Source organism: Grampus griseus (genome assembly GCF_964374135.1).
Source record: "Grampus griseus genome assembly, chromosome: 7".
NCBI classification, from domain to species: Eukaryota; Metazoa; Chordata; class Mammalia; order Artiodactyla; family Delphinidae; genus Grampus; species Grampus griseus.
Window position 1 is genome coordinate 47,680,475 of NC_139001.1, and position 23,221 is coordinate 47,703,695.

The window sequence follows — 23,221 nt, forward strand, 5'->3', positions numbered from 1 at the left end:
GCAGGGATGTATATAGTTTCTAAAGTGATTTCTTTTTTGAAGGATGAAATTGCTATCATTATCTCAATGAGCTGAATAGACTGAATAGTCCATTCAGTAAGCATGCATGTATACAAACACACACAAAGATATACATATATACATACAATACTAGGTGCTCTGTGAAACAGAAAGGTGGGAGTTACAATATAATAGGTAATTAAGACAGTGGGAAGTATGGAATACATGTATTAAGAATAATATAAAGTACTATAAGTGATTCGAAGGACAGGTATCTTCCAATTACAGTTATCAAGAAAGACTTTTTGTAGTGTCACTTACAGTGGAGCTTAAAGAATTGTAGGAGTTACAGAGATGGACAGTGAGCATGTCATTCCAGGCTAGAAACTTGGATAAAGAGAGGCGCAGAAGTATAAAAGTTCACTTGTGTTTTAGGAACGGTCAGCAGTCTCGTTTGATTAGACAATGAAATTAATTGAATGCTTACTATGGGCTAGAACTCTTGGGCTCTTTATGGGATTTAGGAGTATTTTCTTCTCAGATGATGCAACTGTGATTCAAAGAGGTTAAATAATTTTGTTCAAGCTATTTACATGGCTAGACAATGGTAAAGCAGGACTTTGACTTCAGCAGTTTGGCTCTAGAGCCTAAGCATATCACCCCTAGATCATATCTGCCTTATTCAAGGAGGTAATGTGAAATAGTTAGGTTTGGGTTTGACCCTAGATGGTGATGAATGGTTGTCTAAGAAGTCTGAGCTTCATTTAAGAGGTAATGGGGATCTTTAAGTTTTGAGGCCAGGAGAAAAAAACTAGAACAGAGTTTTACATGTAATTATGTAGCAGTGTAAAAAATGGATCTGAAGTAGGTAAAAATAAGAGCCAATGGAGACTAGTTAGTAATATACTTAAGTGACAAAGGGAGGCTCTCACATAGAAACAGGATTGATGGGACAGAGATAGGATTGATCGGATGCTATGATGATAACTCATGGAAGATTATTATCTTCTTTCCTGATACATTTAGTCACAGATAATTAAAACAAGTCTACATTTTTGTATTCTGGCCATGAAATTTTAATATCATTAATTAATTTAATAAATCCTACTATAGTCTTAAAATGTTAAAAATAAAAGGAAGCTGGTAGATACTGGGCATAACAAAGTAATGACTTGATGTTCTTCCTTTAAACTTTCATTTCTTCCCTTTTTTTCCTTTCTTTGTTCCTTTCTATCTTTCTCTACCTCCTCCTTTCCTTCTTCCCTGTGTTCTTTTCTGGTACTGTCTATTCTTTATGGCTGGCAAAATAGTAGAACACCATGTTGATATGTGATAGCAATTATTTTACAAATTTTTAAGGTTTCAGTAGCAAAAAATACATTAAGTATAGGGAAGTTGGTTAGAACTGCAATATAGGCAAGCCTGTCTGCTGAACCACTTGATAAGGTTATTTTAATTTTTACATGTATGTCTACTTTTCAACTTGAACTATTATAGGGAAATGCCTAGAACCCTTCGCTGGCACAAAGCAGGTAGCAAACGTGAGCAAACAGAGTTTTGTAAAAGGATCTTTTACATAAATACACAGACAAGCACTTTCTACATAGCTACATCAGCCCTTAATGTTCTCACATTCATGTGGTCCATCTTGTTCTCTGTAATCAATTGTATTTTTCTTCATATCTTCTCTTTTAATGCCACTTTCTTGCATTTTTTGTAAATGATAAGCCATTTTTTTCTCTAGAAGGGCTTGTTTCTAAAATATTAAAGAAGTATATTGGTTAACATCAACTTGCTGTTTAGAAATACAAATAAATATTTAAAATGTGAGAGTATGTTGGAAATGAGCAAGCCTTATGACTTGTAAGGTTATCCTGAGTACAAATTTGGGAGGGTAGTAAGGGGTAAATTTCCACACATGGTCAAACATGAAGAATATATTTAACCCTTAGATGCAACTTATCTCACTGCACACCTTCAGGGTGTCTAGTTTCAGATCAGATAGCATCTCAATGCATTGCTCTCCTGGTGAGTTTAGGCAATTTCAAATCATCTTCAGTTGGAGGATTCCTGAACCAAGAGTCACTCAGGCCTATTATATTATATATTATATATAATTATATATTATAATAATATATTGTTATATATATAATAACATATAATAATAATATAATATATATAATATATTATATTATATTATAATAATACATAATTGTATATATTATATTATAGGTAAATGTAATATCATACATGAAATTTGACTTCTCTCTGTAAATCTCTGGACTAATATTGATACTGGATGTGCCAGAAAAGAGATAGCTGCACAGAGGAAATCACCCAGAAATCCTCAGAGAATTTCCTAAAGTAGTCAGCAATGGAATGGATCACTATGTGTATGTGAGGAGACAATCCAAGACCAAAGACAGGATCATCCCAAAAGATTCAATAAAACAGTACTTGGCACCTACCTATGATGCCTATTCTCACCAGCCACCCCAGAAAAATTCTGTAAGTCGTAGGGCACTGGGTAGAGTACTAAAATGTTGCCTCAGTAGTGGGGAATAACTAGTCCCAGATTAAACATGGTTCTGGCCCCATCTAACAACTATTAAAAAGCAAGACCTATAAAAATCAAACCATTTCCAAATAAACTACCTATCTACATTCAAGAAAAAAAGCTAAGGAATATTTATAAAAAGCTGAAACTATTCAGCACACACAATATAAAATTCACGATATCTGGCATCTAATCAAAGAATACCAAGCATATAAAGAAGCACAGACCCATAAAGTGAGTAATCAATCAAAAATGATCCAGAAATGATACAGCTGTTAGAATTAAAGATAACATTAAAATAGATAAACTAAAAATAGAGTTATCATATGATGCCACAATCCTACTTCTGGGTATATATCTGGAGAAAACTCTAATTTGGAAAGATACATGCACCCCAATGCTCACTGCAGCACTATTTACAACAGTCAGGACATGGAAGCAACCTAAATGTCCATCAACATAGGAATGGATAAAGAAGATGTGGTATATATATATATATATATATATATATATATATATATATATACACACACATATATATACATATATATATATATAAATAAATACAATGGAATATTACTCAGCCATAAAAAAGAATTACATAATGCCATTTGCAGCAACATGGATGGACCTAGAGATCATCACATAAGTGAAGTAAGTCAGAGAAAGACAAATATCATATCACTTATATGTGGAATCTAAAAAAATAATACAATGAACTTATTTACAAAGCAGCAATAGACTCAACAGACATAGAAAACAAACTTATGGTTACCAAAGGGGATAGCAGAGAGTGGGTGGAGAGATAAATTAGGAGTTTGGGATTAACATATACACACACTATTATATATAAAATAGGTAAACAACAAGGACTTGATCTATAGCACAGGGAACTATATGCAGTATCTTGTAATAACCTATAATGGAAAAGAATCAGAAAAAGCATCTATCTAGATATACTTATATATGTACAACTGAATCACTGTTGCACACTTGAACCTAACACGACTTGTAAATTAACTATACTTGAATTAAAAAAAAACAGATAACATAACTACATTCCATATATTTACAAGGTAAACAAGAGAAACGGAAGATATAAAAAGGGCCCAAATCAATTTTTTTTTTAATGTGTGAGATGAGTAATGCAATGGACGCATTAATGGCAGAGTAGATATTGCAGGGAAAGAGATTAATTAATACATGTTCAGAAAAAGAAACCATCTAAAAAGAAACACTGAGAGAAAAAGAAAATTACAAAATGAGAGGCTGTGGCCAAGATGGCAGAGTAGCAAGACCCTGAGCTCACCTCCTTCCATGGGCACACCGAAATTAAAACTATCTGCAGGGCAACTGTGAGAATGACATGAAGACTAGCAGAAAAGATTTTCCACAACTAAAGCTATAAAGAAGTAACCACAATGAGATGGGTAGGAGAGTAAGAGGTGAGGTATAGTCAAGAGCCACACCTTGGGGTAGCTTGGGGTATCCTTGGGGTATCCACAAGAGGATAATCACAATTGCAGAGGTTCTTCCCAAGGAGAAAGAGGTCCAAGCTCAACATCAGGCTCCCCAGCCAGGGGGTCCTGCACCAAGAAGACGAACCTCAAGAACATCTGGCTTTGAAGGTCAGCAGGGCTTGTGTATGGGAGAACCAGAGGGCTGTAGGAAATAGTGACTCTGTTCTTAAAGGGCACATGTAAATCTCACATGTTCTAAGTCCCAGTACAGAGGCAGTAAGTTGAAAGAAGCCTGGGTCAGACCAACTTGTTCATCTTGGAGAGACTCCTGGAGAGATAGGAGGCAGCTGGCATTCCCTTTGGGGATGGAGATGCTGGTGGTAGCCATTTTGGGAGACTTGTTCTACTATGAAGACACCAGTGCTGGCAAGTGCCATTTTGGAATCCTCCCTCTAGCTTATTAGCACTGGGGGATGATCTTCTCACCAGGGAGCTGGCACCAGTCCTGGGATCCACCTGGGCCATACAACCAGCCTCACTGTGACCCACCATCTCCCAACAGGTGACTAGTTCCTAACCCAGCCACCAGAGGCCCCATAGCCAGCCTCACCAGGACATGCTTTGCCCACCAGTTGGCTGGCATGAGACATGGGACTCCCTGGGCCTTGTAACCAGCTGCACCAGGACCCAGCTATGTCCACCAGTGGGCAGGCAGCCATCACATGAGGCACGGCCTGGTAGCCAACCAGACCAGGGGCCAGCCCTGCCTACCGGCGCACCAAAGTAGTCAGCTCTGCAACTGCAGAAGAGAAGAGCCCATGCAGCCCCCATAGGGGACACTCCTAGAGCATAGAGCTCTCGCGACCAGAGGGGAGTGTGCTGCTGGGCGTCATAGGATGGTACCTATATAAGGACACTTCTTCAAGATTGGGAAATGTAACTAATCTACCTAATACACAGAAATAAACACAAAAAATTAGGCAAAATGAGGAGAGAGAGCAATATGTTCCAAACAAAAACAAAACTTCAGAAAAAGAACTAAATAAAGTGGAGATAAACAATCTATCTGATAAAATTGAGTTCAAGGTAATGGTCATAAACACACTCAAGGAACACAGAAGAAGATGAACAGTGAGAAGTTCAACAAGAGTTAGAAAACATAAAGAAGAATCAGGTGGAAGTGGGAAGATGGCGGAAGAGTAAGACGCGGAGATCACCTTCCTCCCCACAGATACACCAGAAATACATCTACACGTGGAACAACTCCTACAGAACACCTACTGAAGGCTGGCAGAAGACCTCAGACCTCCCCACGTACCTGGGTAGGGCAAAAGAAAAAACAGAGACAAAAGTATAGGGACGGCACCTGCACCAGTGGGAGGGAGCTGTGAAGGAGGAAAAGTTTCCACACACTAGGAAGCCCCTTCGCGGGCGGAGACTGTGGGAGGCCGAGGGGGGAGTTTCGAAGCCGCGGAGGTGTGCACAGCAACGGGTGCGGAGGGCAAAGCGGGGAGATTCCCGCACAGAGAATCGGTGCCGACCGGCACTCACCAGCCCTAGAGGCTTGTCTGCTCACCCGCCGGGGCGGGCGGGGCTGCGAGCTGAGGCTCTGAGGCTCGGGTTTCGGTTTCGCACGGAGCGCAGGGAGAGGACAGGGGTTTGGCGGCTTGAACATAGCCTGAAGGGGTTAGTGCACCATGGCTAGCCGGGAGGGAGTCCGGGGAAAAGTCTGCACCTGCCGAAGAGGCAAGAGACTTTTTCTTCTTTCTTTGTTTCCTGGTGCGCGAGAAGATGGGTTTAAGAGCGCTGCTTAAAGGAGCCCCAGAGACGGGCGCGAGCCATGGCTAAAAGCGCGAACCCCAAAGACGGGCGCGAGCCGCGGCTAAAAGTGCGGACCTCAGAGACGGGCGCGAGCCGCGGCTAAAAGCGCGGACCCCAGAGACGGGCGGGAGACGCTAAGGCTGCTGCTGCCGCCACCAAGGGGCCTGTGTGCGAGCACAGGTCACTCTCCACACCCCTTTTTCCGTGGAGCCTGTGCAGCCCGCCACTGCCAGGTTCCCGGGATCCAGGGACAACTTCCCCGGGAGAACGCACGGCGGGCCTCAGGCTGGTGCAAAGTCACGTCGGCCTTTGCCGCCGCAGGCCCGCCCCGCACTCCATGCCCCTCCCTCCCCGCCGGCCTGAGTGCGCCAGAGCCCCCAAATCAGCGGCTCCTTTAACCCCGTCCTGTCTGAGCAAAAAACAGACGCCCTCCAGCGACCTACACACAGAGGCAGGGCCAAATCCAAAGCTGAGCCCCTGTGAGCTGTGAGCACAAAGAAGAGAAAGGGAAATCTCTCCCAGCAGCCTCAGAAACAGCGGATTAAAGCTCCACAATCAACTTGACGTACCTGCCTCTGTGGAATACATGAATAGACGAGTCATCCCAAATTGAGGAGGCGGGCTTCGAGAGCAAGATCTATGATTTTTTCCCCTTTTCCTGTTTTTGTGAATGTGTATGTGTATGCTTCTGTGTGAGATCTTGTCTGTATAGTCTTGCTTCCACCATTTGTCCTAGGGTTCTATCCGTCCATGGTTTTTTCTTAAAATTTTTTTCTTAATAATCAATTTTAATTTTAATAACGTTATTATACTTTACCTTCGTTCTTTCTTTCTTTCTTTCCTTCCTTCCTTCCCTCCTTTAGACAACGAATCATCCCAAATTGAGGAGGTGGTCTCTGACAGCAAGATTTATGATTTTTCCCCCTTTACCTCTTTTAGTGAGGGTGTATGTGTATGCTTCTGTGTAAGATTTTGTCTGTATAGCTTTGCTTCCAACATTTGTCCTAAGGTTCTATCCGTCCCTTTTTTTTTTCTAAATAAGAATTTTTTAATTCAACAACTTTATTATACTTTATTTTATTTTTACTGTATCTTCTTTCTTTCTGTCTTTTTTCCTTCTTTCCCTCCTTCCTTCCTTCCTCCCTCCCTCCTTTCTTTCCTTCTTTCCTTCTTTGCTTCTTTCTTTCTTTCTTCCTTCCTTCCTTCCCTCCTTTCCTTCTTTCTTTCCTCATACTTCTACTAATTCTCTCTACTTTTTCTCCCTTTTATTCTGAGCCCTGTGGATGAAAGGCTCTTGGTGCTCCAGCCAGGAGTCAGGGATCTGCCTCGGAGGTAGGAGAGCCAACTTCAGGACACTGGTCCACAAGAGACCTCCCAGCTCCACATAATATCAAATGGCGAAAATCTCCCAGAGACCTCCATCTTAACACCAGCACCCAGCTTCACTCAACGACCAGCAAGCCACAGTGCTGGACAACCTATGCCAAACAACTAGCAAAACAGGAACACAACCCCACCCATTAGCAGAGAGGCTGCCTAAAATCATAATAAGGCCACAGACACCCCAAAACACACCACCAGACGTGAACCTGCCCACTAGAGAGACAAGATCCAGCCTCATCCACCACAACACAGGCACTAGTCCCCTCCACCAGGAAGCCTACACAACCCACGGAACCAACCTTAGCCACTGGAGACAGACGTCAAAAACAGCGGGAACTACGAACCTGCAGTCTGCAAAAAGGAGACCCCAAACACAGTAAGATAAGCAAAATGAGAAGACAGAAAAACACACAGCAGATAAAGGAGCAAGATAAAAACCCACCAGACCTAACAAATGAAGAGGAAATAGGCAGTCTACCTGAAAAAGAATTCAGAATAATGATAGTAAGGATGATCCAAAATCTTGGAAATAGAATGGACAAAATGCAAGAAACAGTTAACAAGGACCTAAAAGAAATAAAGATGAAAGAAGCAACGATGAACAACACAGTAAATGAAATTAAAAGTACTCTAGATGGGATCAATAGCAGAATAACTGAGGCAGAAGAACGGATAAGTGACCTGGAAGATAAAATAGTGGAAATAACTACTGCAGAGCAGAATAAAGAAAAAAGAATGAAAAGAACTGAGGACAGTCTCAGAGACCTCTGGGACAACATTAAACGCACCAACATTCGAATTATAGGGGTTCCAGAAGAAGGAGAAAAAGAAAGGGACTGAGAAAATATTTGAAGAGATTATAGTTGAAAACTTCCCTAATATGGGAAAGGAAATAGTTAATCAAGTCCAGGAAGCACAGAGAGTCCCATACAGGATAAATCCAAGGAGAAATACGCCAAGACACATATTAATCAAACTGTCAAAAATTAAATACAAAGAAAGCATATTAAAAGCAGCAAGGGAAAAACAACAAATAACACACAAGGGAATCCCCATAAGGTTAACAGCTGATCTCTCAGCAGAAACCCTACAAGCCAGAAGGGAGTGGCAGGACATACTGAGAGTGATGAAGGAGAAAAACCTGCAACCAAGACTACTCTACCCAGCAAGGATCTCATTCAGATTTGATGGAGAAATTAAAACCTTTACAGACAAGCAAAAGCTGAGAGAGTTCAGCACCACCAAACCAGCTTTACAACAAATGCTAAAGGAACTTCTCTAGACAAGAAACACAAGAGAAGGAAAAGACCTACAATAACGAACCCAAAACAATTTAGAAAATGGGAATAGGAACATACATATCGATAATTACCTTAAATGTAAATGGACTAAATGCTCCCACCAAAAGACACAGATTGGCTGAATGGCTACAAAAACAAGACCCTTATATATGCTGTCTACAAGAGACCCACTTCAGACCTAGAGACACATACAGACTGAAAGTAAGGGGATGGAAAAAGATATTCCATGCAAATGGAAACCAAAAGAAAGCTGGAGTAGCAATTCTCGTATCAGACAAAATAGACTTTAAAATAAGGATGATTAGAAGAGACAAAGAAGGACACTACATAATGATCAAGGGATCGATCCAAGAAGAAGATATAACAATTGTAAATATTTATGCACCCAACATAGGAGCACCTCAATACATAAGGCAAATACTAACAGTCATAAAAGGGGAAATCGACAGTAACACATTCATAGTAGGGGATTTTAACACCCCACTTTCACCCATGGACAGATCATCCAAAATGAAAATAAATAAGGAAACACAAGCTTTAAATGACACATTAAACAAGATGGACTTAACTGATATTTATAGGACACTCCATCCAAAAACAACAGAATACACATTTTTCTCAAGTGCTCATGGAACATTCTCCAGGATAGATCATATCTTGGGTCACAAATCAAGCCTTGGTAAATTTAAGAAAATTGAAATTGTATCAAGTATCTTTTCTGACCACAACGCCATGAGACTAGATATCAATTACAGGAAAAGATCTGTAAAAAATACAAACACATGGAGGCTAAACAACACTACTTAATAATGAAGTGATCACTGAAGAAATCAAAGAGGAAATCAAAAAATACCTAGAAACAAATGACAATGGAGACACAACGACCCAAAACCTATGGGATGCAGCAAAAGCAGTTCTAAGGGGGAAGTTTATAGCAATACAAGCCCACCTTAAGAAGCAGGAAACATCTCGAATAAACAACCTAGCCTTGCACCTCAAGCAATTAGAGAAAGAAGAAAAAAAAACCTCAAAGCTAGCAGAAGGAAAGAAATCATAAAAATCAGATCAGAAATAAATGAAAAAGAAATGAAGGAAACAATAGCAAAGATCAGTAAAACTAAAAGCTGGTTCTTTGAGAAGATAAACAAAATAGATAAACCACTAGCCAGACTCATCAAGAAAAAAAGGGAGAAGACGCAACTCAATAGAATTAGAAATGAAAAAGGAGAGGTAACAACTGACACTGCAGAAATAAAAAAGATCATGAGAGATTACTACAAGCAACTCTATGCCAATAAAATGGACAATCTGGATGAAATGGACAAATTCTTAGAAATGCACAACCTGCCAAGACTGAATCAGGAAGAAATAGAAAATATGAACAGACCAATCACAAGCACTGAAATTGAAACTGTGATTAAAAATCTTCCAACAAACAAAAGCCCAGGACCAGATGGCTTCACAGTCGAATTCTATCAAACATTTAGAGAAGAGCTAACACCTATCCTTCTCAAACTCTTCCAAAATATAGCAGAGGGAGGAACACTCCCAAATTCCTTCTACGAGGCCACCATCATCTTGATACCAAAACCAGACAAGGATGTCACAAAGAAAGAAAACTACAGGCCAATATCACTGATGAACATAGATGCAAAAATCCTCAACAAAATACTAGCAAACAGAATCCAACAGCACATTAAAAGGATCATACACCATGATCAAGTGGGGTTTATTCCAGGAATGCAAGGATTCTTCAATATACGCAAATCTATCAATGTGATAAACCATATTAACAAATTGAAGGAGAAAAACCATATGATCATCTCAATAGATGCAGAGAAAGCTTTTGACAAAATTCAACACCCATTTATGATAAAAACCCTGCAGAAAGTAGGCATAGAGGGAACTTTCCTCAACATAATAAAGGCCATATATGACAAGCCCACAGCAAACATCATCCTCAATGGTGAAAAACTGAAAGCATTTCCACTAAGATCAGGAACAAGACAAGGTTGCCCACTCTCACCACTCTTATTCAACATAGTTTTGGAAGTTTCAGCCACAGCAATCAGAGAAGAAAAGGAAATAAAAGGAATCCAAATCGGAAAAGAAGAAGTTAATCTGTCACTGTTTGCAGATGACATGATACTATACATAGAGAATCCTAAAGATGCTACCAGAAAACTACTAGAGCAAATCAATGAATTTGGTAAAGTAGCAGGATACAAAATTAATGCACAGAAATCTCTGGCATTCCTATATACTAATGATGAAAAATCTGAAAGTGAAATCAAGAAAATACTCCCATTTACCATTGCAACAAAAAGAATAAAATATCTAGGAATAAACCTACCTAAGGAGACAAAAGACCTGTATGCAGAAAATTATAAGACACTGATGAAAGAAATTAAAGATGATACAAATAGATGGAGAGATATACCATGTTCTTGGATTGGAAGAATCAACATTGTGAAAATGACTCTACTACCCAATGCAATCTATAGATTCAATGCAATCCCTATCAAACTCCATCTGGCATTTTTCACAGAACTAGAAGAAAAAAATTCGCAATTTGTATGGAAACACAAAAGACCCTGAATAGCCAAAGCAATCTTGAGAACGAAAAGAGGAGCTGGAGGAATCAGGCTCCCTGACTTCAGACTATACTACAAAGCTACAGTAATCAAGACAGTATGGTACTGGCACAAAAACAGAAAGATAGATCAATGGAACAGGATAGAAAGCCCAGAGATAAACCCACACACATATGGACACCTTATCTTTGATAAAGGTGGCTGGAATGTACAGTGGAGAAAGGACAGCCTCTTCAATAAGTGGTGCTGGGAAAACTGGACAGGTACATGTAAAAGTATGAGATTAGATCACTCCCTAACACCATACACAAAAATAAGCTCAAAATGGATTACAGACCTAAATGTAAGGCCAGAAACTATCAAACTCTTAGAGGAAAACATGACATAAATCACAGCAAGATCCTTTCTGACCCACCTCCTAGAGTAATGGAAATAAAAACAAAAATAAACAAATGGGACCTAATGAAACTTCGAAGCTTTTGCACAGCAAAGGAAACCATAAACAAGACCAAAAGACAACACTCAGAATGGGAGAAAATATTTGCAAATGAAGCAACCGACAAAGGATTAATCTCCAAAATTTAGAAGCAGCTCATGCAGCTCAATAACAAAAAAACAGACAACCCAATCCAGTAATGGGCAGAAGACCTAAATAGACATTTCTCCAAAGAAGATATACAGACTGCCAACAAACACATGAAAGAATGCTCAACATCATTAATCATTAGAGAAATGCAAATCAAAACTACAATGAGATATCATCTCACACCAGTCAGAATGGCCATCATCAAAAAATCTAGAAACAATAAATGCTGGAGAGGGTGTGGAGAAAAGGGAACCCTCTTGCACCGCTGGTGGGAATGTGAATTGGTTCAGCCTCTATGGAGAACAGTATGGAGTTTCCTTAAAAAACTACAAAGAGAACTACCATATGACCCAGCAATCCCACTACTGGGCATATACCCTGAGAAAACCAAAATTCAAAAAGAGTCATGTACCAAAATGTTCATTGCAGCTCTATTTACAATAGCCCGGAGATGGAAACAAACTTAATGCCCATCATCGGATGAATGGATAAAGAAGATGTGGCACATATATACAATGGAATATTACTCAGCCACAAAAAGAAACGAAATTGAGCTATTTGTAATGAGGTGGATAGACCTAGAGTCTGTCATACAGAATGAAGTAAGTCAGAAAGAAAAAGACAAATACCGTATGCTAACACATATATATGGAATTTAAGAAAAAAAAATGTCATGAAGAACCTAGGGGTAAGGCAGGAATAAAGACACAGACCTACTAGAGAACGGACTTGAGGTTATGGGGAGGGGGAAGGGTGAGCTGTGACAGGGCGAGAGAGAGTCATGGACATATACACACTAACAAACGTAGTAAGGTAGATAGCTAGTGGGAAGCAGCCGCATGGCACAGGGATATCGGCTCGGAGCTTTGTGATCGCCTGGAGGGGTGGGATAGGGAGGGTGGGAGGGAGGGAGACGCAAGAGGGAAGACATATGGGAACATATGTATATGTATAACTGATTCACTTTGTTATAAAGCAGAAACTAACACACCATTGTAAAGCAATTATACCCCAATAAAGATGTTAAAAAAAAAAGAAGAATCAAACAGACTGAATAATACAATAACTAAAATAAAAAATACACTAGAAGGAATCAACAGATTAGCTGGTACAGAAGAACAGATTGGTGAACCGGAAGACAGAGTAGTTGGAATCACCCAAGCTGAACAGAAAAAAGAAAAAAAAAGAGTTCAACAAAATAAGGAGAGTTTAAGACATCTCTGGACATCAACCACACTATCATTTGCATTACAGGGGTCTCAGAAGGAGAAGAGAGAGGGAAAGGGACTGATAACTTATTTGAAGAAATAGAATAAAACTTGTCTAACCTGGGAGAGAAAATAGACATTCAGGTCTAGGAAGCACAAAGAAACCCAATCAAGATCAACCCAAAGAGATCCACACCAAGACACATTATAATTAAAATGGCAGAAATTAAAGAATCGTAAAAGCAGCAGGAGAAAAGCAACTAGTTATGTACAAGGTGACTCACATAAGACTCTGAGCTAACTTTTCAGCAGAAATTTTGCAGACCAGAAAAGAGTGGCACAATATATTCAAAGTGTGAAAGGGAAAACTATAACCAAGAATACCTGGCAAGGCTATCATTCACATCTGAAGGACAGCTCTTAAGTTTTGTAGATAAGCAAAAGCTAAGAGTTCAGCACTACTAAACTGGCTTTACAAGAAATGTGAAAGGAACTTCTCTAAGCAGAAAATAGCACAACTAGAAATATGAAAAACACAAAAGGAAAAATCTCATTGGTAAAGGCAAGCATACAATAAAGGCAGTGAATCAACCACTTATAAAGTTAGTAGGAAAGTTAAAAGACAAAAGTAGTAAAATCATCTATATCCACTATAAGTAGTTAAGGGATACATAAAACAAAAAGATGTAAAATATATCAAAACATTAAAAGTGGAGGGGAGAGTAAAAATGTAGGGTTGCTAGAATGCATTTGAATCTAAGAGATAATCAACTAAAATAATCATATATATATATGGGTTTTTACACAAGAACCTCCCAGTAACCACAAACCAAAAATATATAATAAAACACACAAAAAAGAGAAACAAATCCAAGCATAACGTTAAAGATGCTCATCAAGTCACAATGGAAGAGAGCAAAAGATTAAAGGAATGTAAAAGAACTACAAAACCACCACAAATCAATGAACAAAATGGCATTAAGTACATACATATCAATAACTGCTTTAAATGTAAATGGACTAAATGTTCCAATCAAATGACAGAGTGGCTGAATGAATACAAAAACAAGACCCATATATATGCTGCTTACAAGTGACTCACTTCAGATCTAAAGACACACAAACTGAAAGTTAAGGGGATGAAAAAGTACTCCATACAAAATCTGGGGTAGCAGTACTTTTATCAGACAAAATAGACTTTAAAACAAAGACTGCGACAAGAAACAAGGAAGGATATTACATAATGATAAAAGGATTGATCCAGGAAGATATAACAATTTTAAGTATCTATGTATCCAACATAGAAGCACCTAAATACACAAAGTAAATGCTAACAAACATAAAGGGAGAAATTGACAGTAACACAATAATAGTAGGGGACAATAACACTCCACTTACATAAATAGATAGATCATCCAGACAGAAAATCAATAAGGAAACACTAGCATTAAATAACACATTAGACCCAATGGATTTTATATATACATATAACATTCCATCAAAAAGCAGCAGAATACACATTCTTTTCAAGTACATGTGGGACATTCTCCAGCATAGATCAATCACATGTTAGGTCACAAAACAAATCTAAATAAGTTTAAGAAGATTGAAATCATATCAAGCATCTTTTCTGACCACAATGAAATCACCACAAGAAAAAATGTGCAAAAAACACAAATATGTAGAGGCTAGACAACATGCTACTAACCAACCAATGGGTCACTGAAGAAATCAAACTAAACATACCTGGAAACAAAAGAAAATAGAAACATAATGATCCAAAATCTATGGGACACAGCAAAAGCAGTTCTAAGAAGGAAGTTTATAACAATACAAGCTTACCTCAGGAAACAAGAAAATTCTCAAATAAAGAACCTAACCCACACCTAACAGAATTAGAAAGAGAAGAACATACAAAACTCAGAGTTAGTAGAAGGAAAGAAGTCATAACGATCAGAGCAGAATAAATGGAATAAAGACTAAAAATAAAAAGGTGGAAAATATCAATGAAACTAAGAGCTGGTTCTTTGAAAAGATAAACAGAATTGATAAACCTTTAGCCAGACTCATCAAGAAAGAGAGGGCCCAAATAAATAAATCAGAAATGAAAAAGAAGAAGTTACAACCAACATCACAGAAATACAAAGGATAAGAGATTATTATGAACAATTATATGCCAATAAAATATACAGCCTAGAAGAAATATACATTCCCAGAAATGTACAATCTCCCAAGACTGAATTGGGAGGAAAATATGAACAAACCAATTACCAGTAATGAAGTTTAACCAGCAGGACCTAAGGGCTTCACTGGTGAATTCTACCAATATTTAAAGATGAGTTAACACCTATTCTTCTCAAACTATTCCAAAATATCAAAGAGAAAGGAAGGGTCTTCTAAACTCATTCTAGGAGACCAGCATCACCCTGATACTGAAACAAGACAAAGACACAACAAAAAAGGGAAATTACAGGCATTATCACTGGTGAACCTAAGATGTAAAAATCCTCAACAAAATATTAGAAGTAGAAATTGACAATACATTATAAGGATCACACACCACAATCAAGTGGGATTTATCACAGGGATATAAGAATGGTTCAATATCTGCAAATCAATCTATGTGATACACCACATTAACAGTCTGAAGAAAAATCATATGACTTTCTCCATAGATGCAGAATAAAGTTTTGACAAAATTCAACATCCAGTTATGATAAAAACAAAAACCCTCCACAAAGCGGGTACAGAGGAAGCAGACCTCAACATAATAAAGACCCTTTGTGACAAACCTACAGTCAACATCATACTCAATGGTGAAAAACTGAAAGCATTTCCTCTAAGATCAGGAATAAGACAAGGATGCCCCATCTCACCACTTTCCTTGAATATAGTATTGGAAGTCCTAGCCATGGCAATCAGACAACAAAAGTAATAAAATGCATCCAAATTGGAAAGGAAGATGTAAAACTCTCTGTTTGCAGATGGCATGATACTATATATAGAAAATCCTAGAGATGCCCCCCAAAGTTATTAGAACTAGTAAATGAATTCAGTAAAGTTGCAGGATACAAAATTAATATACAGAAATCTGTCCTGTTTCTACACACTAACAATGAGCTATCAGAAAGAGAAATTAAGAATCACATTTACAGTTGCATCAAAAAGAATACAATACCTAACAATAACTCTAACAAAGGAGGTAAGAGACTTAATACTTGAAAACTATAAGACATTAATGAAATAAACTGAAGACAAATGGGAAGATATACTGTGCTCATGAATTGGAAGAATTAATATTGTTAAAATGACCATATTACCCAAGGCAATATACAGATTCAATGTAATCCCTAACCCTAACCAATGGCATTTTTTAGAACTAGAACAAATAATTCTAAAATTGGTATGAAAACACAAAAGACCCTGAAGAACCAAAACAATCTTGAGAAAGATGACCAAAATCGTGGTCCCTGATTTCAAAGTATACTACAGAGCTACAGTTCAAAGCAGTATGGAGCTGGCACCAAAGCAGACACATATATCACTGGAACAGAAGAGAGTCCAGAAATAAACCCACACATACATGGTCAATTAATCTACAATAAAGGAGGCATGAATATAAAACAGGGAAAAGACAGCTTCTTCAATTAATGGTGCTGGGAAAACTGGACAGCTACAGGGAAAGGATCAAATTGATTTACTTTCTCATACCATATACAAAAACAAATTCAAAATTGGATTTTGAAGACCCCAAACCAATAAACTCCTAGGGGAAAACAGGTAGTATGCTCTTTGACATCGATGTTAGCATTATTATTATTACTTTGATCTGTCTCCTCAGGCAAGAAAAACAAAAGCAAAAATAAACAAATGGGATTCCAACAAACTAAAACGTTTTCGGACATGTAGACTATTGGCAAAACAAAAGGCAGCTTACTGAATAGGAGAAGATATTTGCAAACAATACACCCAATAAAGGGTTAATATCCAAAATACACAATGGAATCTTACGACTCATCAAAAAAAAACAAACAAAAAAAACAAGCCAACTTAAAAATGGTCAGAGGACTTGCTCAACATGACTAATCTTCAGGGAAATGCAAATCAAAATCACAATGAGTTACCACCTCACCCCTGCCAGAACGGCTATCATTAAAAAGACAACTAATAACAAATGGTGAGGATGTGGAGAAAAGGCAACCCTCAAGGCACTGTTGATAGGATTGTAAATTATTAGATGGTAGCAGCCACTACGGAAAACAGTATGGAAACTCCTCAAAAAATTAAAAATAGAGCTACCATACGACCCAGGAATTTCACTTCTGGGTATTTAACCAAAGGAAATACAAACACTAATACAAAAGATACCTGCACCCCAGTGTTCACTGCAGCATTATTAACGGTAGCCAAGATATGGAAGCAACCTAAGTGTCCATCCATAGCCAAATGGATAAAGAAGATGTGGTCACACACACAATGGAATATTACTCAGCCATTAAAAATGAAATCTTGCCATTTGTGACAATGTGGATGAACTAGAGGATATTATAGCTAAGTGAAATAAGTCAGAGTAAGACAAATACTGCATATCACGTGTAGCATCTAGAAAATAAAACCAACAACAACAACAAAATAAAACAGATTCAGATACAGAGAAGAAACAGGTGGTTTCCAGAAGGGAGGGGGTGGAAAGTGGGTGAAATAGATGTAGGGGATTAAGAGGTGCAAACCTCAAGTTATATAATAAATGAATCACAAGGACAAAATATATAGCATAGGGAATATGGTCAATAATATCATAATAACTTTGTATAAGGATAGAGGATTACTAGACTTATTGTGGTGATCATTTTATAATGTATGCAAATGTCAAATCATTATGTAATACACCTGAAACTAACATAATATTGTACACTGACTATATTTCAATTTAAAAGTTACAAAATGAAAAGCATATCAGTGAAGACTGGTACAGTGTCAAGCAGGCTATTATGTCTGCAGAGAGGCAAGATAGGACAAAAAAAATTGATAATAATATCCATTATAATTGCTTCTATTCTACATAATACTGGAGGTTCTAGTCAGTGCAGTCAGGCAAGAAAAGAAAATAAGAAGGCATCCATGTTCAGTGAGAAGTTAAACTACTTTTATTTCTAGCAACATGATCATGTAGAATATCGATTGGTACATAGAATAAAACAACTAGAACTAGAATAAAACAACTAGAACTAAAAAGTGTTTTTATCAATATAAGATACAAAATGAATATTAAAAATTGTTTTTCTATATCCTAACCTCAACTGGAATTTGAAATTAAAAATACAAACTACAATAGCATAAATCATGAAATACATAGGGCAAAGAGCAGAAAAGGAGTAAATTTAGACTAATACAAATGATTTTTGACAAAGAAGCTAAGACAGATCTCTTTAAAGTTTTTGACAACCCTGTAACTTAAGCACATAAATTGGAGTAAAAATAGATATCAAATCTTAAAGCAAAAAAATAAATATATTAAGACAAATATACAAATGAATTGAAAACCTCTCATATTAAAACATGATTCAAAAATGACAATTTAGAATAGCTGCATTGGAAATATCAATAATTCAAATAGCTCTGCCATTAAGATGCCTCAGGTAGCCTGTGGTGTTACCATACCTACCATCAGTGGTCATGTTTAATGGACACTCCCAGTGCCATAATTTGATCCACTGCACTAGATGTCACTAAAATTGGCCAAGACTCCTTGAAAAGCAAATGTAATCATGCAAAAATTAAGAGGAAACCTAGGGCACGTTGTTGCTACATGTAAAAGAGTGAAATTAGAACACTATCGAACATGGTACACAAAAATAAACTCAAAATGTATCAAAGACCTAAATGTAAGTTCGTACATTATAAAACTCTTAGGGGAGATCATAGGCAGAACACTCTTTGACATAAATTGCAGCAATATCTTTTTGATCCACCTCCTAGAATAATGAAAATAAAAACAAAAATAAACAAATGGGACCTAATTAAACGCTTCTGCACAGCAAAGGAAACCATAAATAAAACGAATAGACAAACCTCATAATGGGAGAAAATATTTGCAGATGAAGTGACTGACAAGGGATTAACCTCCAAAATATACAAACAGTTCATTCAGTTCTATGTCAAAACAAAGAAACAACCCAATCAAAAAATAGGCAGAAGATCTAAATAGACATTTCTCCAAAGAAGACATATATATGGCCAAAAAGCACATGAAAAGATGCTCAACATCACTAATTATCAGAGAAATGCAAATCAAAACTACAATGAGATATGACCTCACACTGGTCAGAATGGCCAACAAAAAGTCTACAAACAATAAATGCTGGAGAATAGAACTATGATTCTATTTTTGATCCAGCAATCCAATATGATCCAGTAATCCCCCTCCTGGACACATATCCAGAGAAAACTATAATCTAAAAGAATACATGCACCCCAGTGTGCACTGCAGCACTATTTACAGTAGACAAAACAGGGAAGCAACCTAAACATCCATCGACAGAGGAATGGATAAAGAAGATGTGGTACATATATACAATAGAATATTACTCTGCCATAAAAAATGAAATAATGCCATTTGCAGCAACATGGATGGACCTAGAGATTATCATACTAAGTCAGAAAGAGAAAGACAAATATCATGAGATATAACTCATACGTGGAATCTAATTTAAAAAAATAAGAAACAAATGAACTTATTTACAAAACAGAAACAGACCTACAGATATCGAAAACAAACTTATGGGTAACCAAAGGGGAAACGTGGTGGGGGAAGGGATAAATGAGAAGCTTGGGATGAATACACACACACTACTATATATAGGATAGATAACCAACAAGGACCTACTGTATAGCACAGGGTACTCTACTCAATATTCTGTGATAACCTATATGAGAAAAGAATCTAAAAAAGAATGAATATAGGTACATGTATAACTGAATCACTTTGCTGTACACCTGAAAACTAACAATGTTGTAAATCAACTATACTCCAATAAAAAAGTGGTGAAAAATTAAATACTAGAAAATAATAATTATAGTAAATTAGAATAAGCTGAGCTTGCCATATGGGTAATGAGTCCCTGATAATACTTAAAGGTACATGTATGAAGGGTAGAATAAAAGATTACCAACATATTTCAATTTCCAATATTTAAAAAATTATATAGCAGTAGATAGCAGTATGACCAAATTATGTAAATCTTACACTTACATATCGGTTTCTCAACAACATACTACCTAAAATAATCATTTAGATTAGATTATTTTAGGTTAATACTTATTGACATGAAGAGTTGTCAGTGTTATTTTGTTAAATGAAAAAGCAGTCTACAAAACAGCCTATAAGGAACAATAACATGTATTTATTGCAATATATAAATATTCATAGACATATTATGCAATGTATGTGTATGTAGTTGTGTGTGTATGTATACCAATAAATAGGGTGGTGCTGGGATTACAAATGAATTTTCTTTCTCTTTATACTGATTTATACTCTGAATCATAAAATATTACATATTATTTAAGGTTCAAAACAGTTACTCTAAAAAAATTAACTGGTGGGGAAAAATTGAGAACTTTCTCCAAGAAATTCTGATTCTAAGAAAAACAATCAGTTATGTCATTGTTTTCTATAGGAATTACAAGTGTAGTTTATGGTGTGAGATAAAGTCAAAAGTAGTTGTATCAAAAAACAGAGAAGTACTTTTTATATTATAGTTGCAATATGACCAAAATATAGCAAAAATTTTTATAACTTTCAGTTCTGTGTAATACAAATCATTTGGGGTAACTATTCTATCGTCTCACAAAGTGAACTACATTCAAAAATCAAAACTATCAAAAGTTTGTCCTCAAACAGCCCCAATTAGAGGTTAAAGCTCACCCTACCTTTCTGTCACTCTCTTCTCTGTTTTTACGCCGTTGTTCCTCTATCCTAGCTTCTCTTTTAGCATCTTCTCCGATCCTTGTTAGAAGTAACATCTCTTTTGCCTTCCATTCCTAAAGAGCACGATGTTACTGTCTTCAGGATGTATTCACAATAAACCAACAAGCAAGTTAGAACAAGTCAAGAGCCTAACAGAAATCAGGTCAAGCGTAACTGAAGTCATACATTGGCTTTAGAATGCGCTTCCTTCACTGCACTCCTATTAGGAACGCAGGGATGGTTATTTTTAACTAAAGCTAAATTTAAAATTTTTGCCTCTCCACACTGAGGGCTATAGGAGAGTTAAACAGTATCTAGTAACTTTCACCATCATCACTTTAAGAGCAGATATTAGCTCATATATGTAGTTTGTGGTGTCATCCTCATTTTATGTAACAACATGCATACCATAGCTGTGAACAAAGATCAATGTGGGTAAAATGCTTAGACTTGAAATGACTTCAAGAAGTATGATGGACAGCTCAAATTATTTACAAATGAAATAACTGTACACAATTTTTCTCTCAATATTTTAAATTTGTTGTCTCTCACCTCTTCAATTTTTCTACGAAGATCAAGTTTTCTTCTTGTGTGTTCTCGCTGTTGTCTTTCTTCTCTATCCATCCGTATTAGGCGTTGTTCTGCTGCTGTGCGCTCAAGATGTTCTAATTCCCTACTTATCGTATCCAAATATCTAAGTAAAAATGCAAATGTAAGTGAAGGTGAATTGAGAGTTTTCCTTATTATGGCATCATCTGCTTTGATATTCCCAAACTACCTCCTTTCTTGCTTTTTATTTCTTGAGCTACAGGAATTTTACTGTTTTTCTATCAGCTCTGTTCATGGACTTTAACCCAGCCTGACCCATGAACTCACCATATTTTATTCATTATACAGATCTCCCTACTATATATATAAGAATCTGTTGTTATGGCCAAGACAATGATAAAATGTGGAGCAGACTGATTAAAAACATTTTGTACAGTACATATTCACAATAGACTTAGGAATATGAGTTTGCAAAGAAGACTGAAATAACTGAAACACTAACTTCAAATCTGGAAAAATTCAGATTTGAATTTCCTTAGAAAGATGTGTGTTGAGCCCCCTTGTAATTTATAAGGCCTTGAACAAATCTTCCATCTATAGTCTGGGTCTCTGGTATGTCAATCTGTATTATGGAACTACCATGGAACATAAAATCAGGTAATGCAGCTTAATTTCTCACCTTAATGGAGAAGGAGGAAAGAACTATAGTAAGAAATGGTCTTGACCATGGAAAGGTAATGATTGAATGTAAGTAGATAATATCTAAAGAGCTTGCAGGGTTTTTTTTTGAGATAATGCATGTTTATATTAGTATTAAAGTTATACCAAACTCCTTTATTGACTTTGCATTAATTTCCTCAAACTTAATGCTGTCAGAGCTTAAAGAAGACCCATAAAAAACTATTATTAGAGGCATGTGCTAAAGATACTTTCCCACCACCTCCTACTATAGGAAGGATTTTGGATTTGATTAATTCTTCAGTTATCAGCTTGGATTACCTCTTGAACTCCCAGAAACTCTATCTTCTCTAGTAGAAACTCATCTTTAGCCTTGGCACCCAAGTTTCCAATTCCTGTACTTCTTGATCTCCCTTCCTCTCCATACTGAAAGAGTGGAGTTAAATAGCATCCAGTACTTTAAAAAATTTCCTACCTTCAATTATTTGTAGTATTTTCCAACTTATTTGGGTCCACATTATATATATAAAATATGCATTAACTTCAATCTCACCTGTGCCTTATTAATCGTTCCTGGTCCTTAATAGATGGGGTGCCCTCCTGTAACAACCAATTTTGGAACTGTGCAACATCAGAACGTCCACGTATTTGATTGTCTTCCTGTAGTTTACTTACTTGTTTTGCAAGTATTTTCTATTAAGAAAAAGTGTGTATCATATATATGTATATGTGTGTATATATATATATATAAATTTTTTTAAACATTTCCCAGAAAACTGTCATTTGATATGTCTTTTCATATTTAGCATTTAGTAAAATTCCCATACTTTGTAAATAACTAATATTGTTTAACTGTATTTAAATCTTATTTTTAAAAGATTTTTTCGATGTGGACCATTTTTAAAGTCTTTACTGAATTTGTTACAATATTGTTTTTGTTTTTTGTTTTTAGTTTTTTGGCCCTGAGGCATGTGGGATCCTAGCTCCCGGACCAGGGATTGAACCCACACCCCCTGCATTGGAAGGTGAAGTCTTAACCACTGGACTGCCAGGGAAGTCCCTAACTGCATTTAAATCTATTTTGAATCCACTGCAGACATGGACAACTGAACCGA

General features: G+C 36.9%; 1 protein-coding gene across 1 annotated transcript in view; it reads right to left on the reverse strand.

Annotated features, from left to right (window-relative positions):
- Positions 1-23,221, reverse strand: part of FSIP2 (fibrous sheath interacting protein 2) — a gene marked incomplete at both ends in the record, with an annotated part of 126,819 nt that overhangs the window by 97,857 nt on the left and 5,741 nt on the right. Inside the window, 4 exons of the mRNA XM_082658915.1 lie at positions 1,633-1,756; positions 20,843-20,953; positions 21,432-21,573; positions 22,660-22,799. Of these exons, the coding sequence (XP_082515041.1) occupies positions 1,633-1,756; positions 20,843-20,953; positions 21,432-21,573; positions 22,660-22,799 (517 nt within the window). The remainder of the gene's footprint in view (positions 1-1,632; positions 1,757-20,842; positions 20,954-21,431; positions 21,574-22,659; positions 22,800-23,221) is intronic.